At 36.1% G+C, this 6,449-nt stretch overlaps 1 protein-coding gene across 1 annotated transcript; it reads right to left on the reverse strand.

Annotated features, from left to right (window-relative positions):
* Positions 1 to 1,093: 1,093 nt before the first annotated feature.
* Positions 1,094 to 4,614, reverse strand: smtla (somatolactin alpha; the record flags this gene model as incomplete). Its single annotated transcript, XM_079245921.1, has 5 exons — positions 1,094 to 1,288; positions 1,378 to 1,557; positions 2,816 to 2,929; positions 4,187 to 4,377; positions 4,530 to 4,614. 5 exons carry the CDS (start codon positions 4,612 to 4,614, stop codon positions 1,094 to 1,096), a joined length of 765 nt encoding a protein of 254 aa, XP_079102047.1.
* Positions 4,615 to 6,449: the final 1,835 nt, after the last annotated feature.

The following is a 6,449-nucleotide window of genomic DNA, read 5'->3' on the forward strand; positions in this document are numbered from 1 at the left end:
GTGTGTTTAGCTGAAGCAGACATTAAAAGGATTTTCCTGTTAAACCAAGAGTGAAGCCGTGGTTTTTGTTTTCACAAATTTACATTTCAAAGGTGAACAATAAAACGGATTATTATTACTAATCACAACATTTTTATCTGTAAAAACCCCTCTGTCTTCTATTGTATTTCCCTTAAAGAAGTAAATTAAATGTATAAATAAATGAAAAACAAGCTTTTTCTTTTATTATCTTAATTAAAAATGGACTGAATAGATCATCCGCCAATTCACTCAACAAAAAGGACAAACAAAGGTATATTTTTGTGTTTTTTTTCTTGCTTTATTAGCTTCTAAAATGAACAGCAGTTGGCAAAAATTACACATCAACAACATACCAGAAGGAATTTGATTTGTTTAATCCCTTAACATTTAAGCAAATAAAGTATGGTTTTGATTTTTTCATTTAATATATACTTGTTGGAGTGCTTGTCCTTGCTCTTGTTTTAGGTTATTTAATCTCTTTCTTTCTTGCACTCTCTGCTGCCAATCAAAATGCGTCTTTTTTTTTTTTTCTTTTTTTTTTTTTTAAATTATTTTTAACCCGATTCCTGCATGAGACTCCCATTTTCTGTAAAAGTGCTCCATTTTTCTTATGCAGGATTGAAACTATCTCCATTTAACAAGGGAGGCTCGCTGAATACTTTGGGGGCTGTGAGAATAATCAAAACAGCGCAAAAACCAGTGAGGAATACAAACTCCAGTTAAGAACAAAGGGAATGAAAATCAATAGCAGGATATGCAGATTTTTTTTTTTTTTTTTGCCAGTTTGACTCGCAAATAATCTTTTGGGAGTTTGCCTTCTGTTGCCTCTTCCTGGTTAAAATAACAACTAAGATAGAAAAAAAAAGAATCTAAAATGCAGTACAGGAAAGTAATGGCACAGCATTACACCTAGCTTTGTGTGAAAGTGTACCAAAATAATCAATAAGAAATGTACTGCATTACAAACAAGGCTGAAGTGCCCAAGGCATGGTCATATCTAAGCACACACTATCAACCCCAGAAATATATTTAAAGCTAAACACTACAATATTTATAAACTGCAGTTTATGTTTTATGCACAGTTATATTTGTCAGTTTGACGACACTTAAGTAGTTTGAGGAAAGTTTCCATCTTATGGGCGTCTTTCTTGAAGCAGCTGAGTAGGGTGTAGTCCCTCATAACAGAATCGAGCATCTCAGGCTGTGCATCATACTGGAAGACGCCTTGCTCTGTGTTGGCTGTAGTCAGCGTCCCCTCATCCAACATCTGCACAGGTTTCAAAAACAAAACACACTTCAGTAGAAGCACAAGTGTTAGTTCTCTGACCTCGCAGCATGAAATATGATTTGACGCACCTTCATGATGAGGACCACCACTCCTTGCTCCAGACTTATAAGTTTCTCTGACACCCATTTAGTCTTGTTGAGGAGCATGTCGGGAGCATGATCATACTGATCCAACGTCATCTGCAGGTACACCAAAGGCTCAATCCAGGACTGGACCAGCATCAGCACTGAGTGGAGCAGCCATTTGTCCTGTAGGGCACATATATGGATATAAAACAGGCATTATTATGTTATGTTCACAATAATATCAATACAAAAATATTGTTGTAGTATCCACAAACATATATATCAACATAATACCAGTTTATCTTGAGTTTTTTTAATTTTGTTTTCTTATCTTTTGATACATAATATATAATAAGTACAGCACATAACTAAAAAAAGTTCTGGCCAGACTGACTAATAAATCGCTGCCTTTAAAAAAAAAGCTCTGTAAGAATAATGATTGCAGCATGACTTTGATCAGGCAGCAATAAAACATTCAGCAAGAAAATTAGGTTTAAATGCCAGGAGTAACGCAGTTTGAGCCTCCCTGGGTTCCCCACAGTAGAGCAGAACTTCCAGTAAGTACTGATGGCTGCTTTACAAATAGCCATTAAATTGCAGAGCAGCCAATATTCCAACAGAAAGGGCAGAGGGAAACAGACAGAGAATAACCTTGCAGCATGTGCATTTTCAAAGATCACAGTTACCACTGTGTTAGGATGTAACTTTTAATCCACATTACCAGTATTGTTGAAATGATTTCTCTTAAGATATTTTTCTACAGACTTTGTTAGCTTAATGAGGAGCTATCACAGAACAGCCAAATCGCCTTTTACAGACCCTTTGCTAAATGACGCAGTGGAGTTTTCACCCTGCTGACCAAGCTGAACTTTGTCCTACGAGGTCACAGTTTGCTGGATGGAAGTCAGAACCTTGTTTTTTTTCCCATGTAGTGGAAGTAAAGTATCTCATGAAAATGTGTACTGTTTATGGTAATCCAGTGTGAAAAATCACAAGCTTCACAACAAACCGGTTAAACTGTGAAATGCAGCATTGTTTTGCAATAACACTGTAGAGTCAAAGCTGATGTTTGCTGTTGCATACTGCAATGTAAAACTCATAGTAAGCTGAAAAGAATCATAGGCAGTATCTAAGAGAGGAAAGCAGATGAGAGGATAAACATGCAGCAATACCAGATACACACAAAACTTATGACTATAAAGCCTTCACATTCACATATAGGCTGAATATGCATCAGCACAAAGATCATGAACTCCACTCAAATCCAGAGATGCAACCCTTCATACAAAATGAACATACTGAATACTAGCATGGTATCTCAAAACTTGCATCACACTCAAAATACAACAAAATCAAGAGCATGTATGCATACAATTTATTAAGATCACAGACTTGGAAATGAAATGAATTAACAAGAGGTGATCTTCGACCGTGTGCTTACGGAAATTTGTTGGATTTCATTTTTGGAGCTGGGGATTGGTAAGGCTTTAGTGATGCATGCAAAACCGGCCTGGTTACTCTGGATCCTGAACGGGAATGGAATGAACATCTCCTCCTACAGCCCATCCACCGTAGAAAGAAGGAGAAATATATAAGTTAGTTCACTCATTACACTCATAATTGTGTATTCTCATCAGCAGTGGTGCAAAATTTTATTGTTGTTTCTTTTCATGTAAGTAGGATTCAGCTCAAATCCGTCACAGAATTTCTTAATTTTGTTGAAAATATTTTTTCACTTTGCAAATTGTTGCAACTGGAAACAGAGCAGAAACCCATTTTTTTGCCTTCATCATCGGTATCACCAAGCAGCACGTTCTCTGTATCATTTCCTTTTAAATGCCAGTCTGATTTGCAGCTTGCAAACTAGAGAGGATTCAACAGGCCACAGAAACCTGTGCTTTCGCTGTTGCAGTGTATCATTATCACATTTATATTACCTCGCAGTGGGCTTGCTTCTTCAATAAAACATCTTTGGCTCAGAAGAGCGATAGTGTAATACTTTGAAGCTCAGCAGTGAGATGATGATCATGTCAGAATCAAAAGAAAATAACGGTGAGCGTCTGACGGAGAGAGTGAGTGTATCTGGTCATGCATAACGCTACAAAGGCTAACAGAAAAGTGGTTTTGATCATGCATTGTTGTGCATCTTTGAAAATGTGTTTTTTTTTTTTGCAATGACATGGAAGAAAAACAGATTAGTATTATATATATTATGCAGTACTATCTGTTATATTCTGTGAGATGGTTTTGGAAAAAAAAAGTTTTTTTTATATTCATAAAAAAAGAGAGAAAATATATTCTCACGAGACAGAATAGTCATTTGATTCATAGACCATAGTCCATTTGGACCCTTACATTTGTAGGCACACTGGAAAAAAAAACGCAAAATCTTTTTATGATGTGAGGCTCGGTGTGAGAAGGGACTTTTTCCGCCTGAGGCTGGAACCTACACAACTCAACCCAAGCTCTCACAGTCTTCTCACACATATAGACCACCGAATGTCTCTTTCCTACCCGACGGGTAATATGATTTATTGAACTTTTTAGACATCTCATAAAAGCTACATAAGTCCGCGCCTACGCCCGCACACTTCCGGTGTTACACTTATTCCAGTCCGTAGTGAATACAATAACATGGATGGAATGGATGGAATAACATTCTCTGCTACAACTTGGATAAACAACAACACTTCCTACTGTTACACCTTTGGAGCATGTAGATATGGCAGGACTCCTGAACAGGTCAACTGCTTTTGTTTTAACGGTGCATGTATTCAAAGGCACATTTTGGGGTGATATCTGTGTTACTCACAAACAAAGAACAGGATTCTTCGGAGACACGGTAGATGAGCTCGGCATGGTGGATGACTCGGTCTAAAAGTTTCTCTTGGGAGATGGAAGGGCAGTGAGCGAGGCTGGCCTGATCTTCTCTACAGTCTAACGGAGTGCTAGCAGTAAGAAGAAAGGGCCAGAGCAACAGAACCCATACACCCTGCTGCATGACTGAAGATGCATAAAAAATATAGAACAAAGATTAAATTTTGAAATTCAAACATATGCAAACCACTGCAACAGGATCGTCAATTTACATCATCATTCATATGGTTTATCAGCAAAATCAAAGAGGGAATTGATCAATTTTTGGAATATATTACCTGTTACGTGCATTCTCTTAGTATTCTCCAAGACTTTCCTGCTGTCCTGCCAGGCTAATGACTTTATAAAGCCTGAGGAAGTCATGAATATAGGGAAAAAGTCATTATGGCCTTACGTAGGTTCCCGTAAAGTGATACTGGTCTTCCCAAACCAACAGATTTCTTTTGTCATGCATTATACGAAGATGTTGACCTTAAATAAATATTTATATTTTATTCAGAGTTAAGAGTTATTCTCTTTATTTTTTAAAATGGGGAAACAAACTAAAAAGATTGGAACTAGTGCATTTTAATATTTCCATGCTATTTGATTTCCAGAAACAGTTTGCCAATATTAGAATAAAAAAAGACTGATTTGATTTGAGAATAAAGACGGCCTGATTCAATTTGGAGCTGAAAAAAAAATCTTCCTTTTAGATCAGATATGTATGTGATGTGGATTATGATAATTTGTGAAAAAAATAGCTAGAAAAATCTGAAACTGGAGAGACAGCACAGCACTGCAGGAAAAAAAAAAAACTACACTTAGGGCTGAATGTAAGGGAGTTTAATCTATAACAATCAGTGGAATTTGTAGAAAATAATTTAACAAAAAGCTCAAAACTTTCATTCTATTCCATTTCTGAAAGTATGAGTCTGCAAAGGAGTGTTTGATAGTATGGTGTTCAACTTGTAATGGTTGGGTTTAACTGTCACAGAATAAATTGTATATATAGTGACTCCGGCTGAAGCAGTGCCAGTCTAGACATACACAGCTAGAACAAATCCTCCATCTGAGGGTTCTTCAGGGTTCTCTTGTTTTACCCAGAACACTTGCTGCACTGCTTACATTATTTGTTCTTTAAATGATTTCTATAAAGTACAAGGAGTGTGTGAGATTTGAAGAATTCATGGGATAGGTTGTCTGACATGATTATAAATCCTTCCATAGATGTAAATCACAAAATCTTTTTACACGTTTGACTGAAAGATTTATTGTTCTGTAACCTCGTAATCAAACAAGTAGAATAAAAAAAGGACTCTAAATATAACCATGTCCCTCGATGAGAACTTAAAAAGAAGAACATCATGAAAGAGAAAACACTCAAGACATTTGAGCTCAAATGTTTATTTCCTCAGTGAAGTATGTTTAAGGAGAAGCTTCAGACAGACAGCGGATCAAGATGTAGCAGCTGAAGGGTGTAGTGTTACTGAACTCGACGTCACCGAGCTGGTTGTTATTCAAGAAAACTGCAGCTTCTTTTTACATGCTGTATGTCAGACTGTTTCATATGAATGTCTGCCTTGTCTTCTCACCTTTCTTTTACTCCTCCACTTATTCCATCTCCAGAGAGGCGTTTAAGATTCTCGTACTTAAGCTCACATCTCCATAAAAACATGTTTTTTTTTTTTTGTTTAAACAAACTTTAAAACATTGGAAAAAAAGCTAAAATGATACAAGCTAAATAAAAATAATGATATTAATGATAATTTGACAAGACTTCAGTCATAGTGAAAGCAGGAGGGATTTGGATTTTGATCAAACAAAGGTATTTTTTGTTTTCTTTAAGTAAAACTGAAAAAGCAACATATTGGGTAATTCTTTTTAGCTACAAATATTAAGTTTTCCCTTGTTGCACTGACTGGCAGGGGTTCATTAGTAATTATAAGTTTTTAATTAGGTACTTGCATGTAAAATACTTATCATCCTGATATTATTACAGAAATAGGAAAATTGGTTTCCACTATAAAAATAGCAATTTATATATAACAAAATGCACAATTATTACTTTTTATTTGTAAGTCCAATGTCTCCAATAACCATCAGTGATTTTAGTCCACATTGGGAATTTTACTGATGTTTACCTGGCCACAAATGTCCATAAGAAAGGAAAGAAACAAAGGTGGGGTGTGTTCCAACCACTGGCCATTGTGGTATTT

Source organism: Telmatherina bonti, assembly GCF_933228915.1.
Source record: "Telmatherina bonti genome assembly, chromosome: 9".
Classification (NCBI taxonomy): Eukaryota; Metazoa; Chordata; class Actinopteri; order Atheriniformes; family Telmatherinidae; genus Telmatherina; species Telmatherina bonti.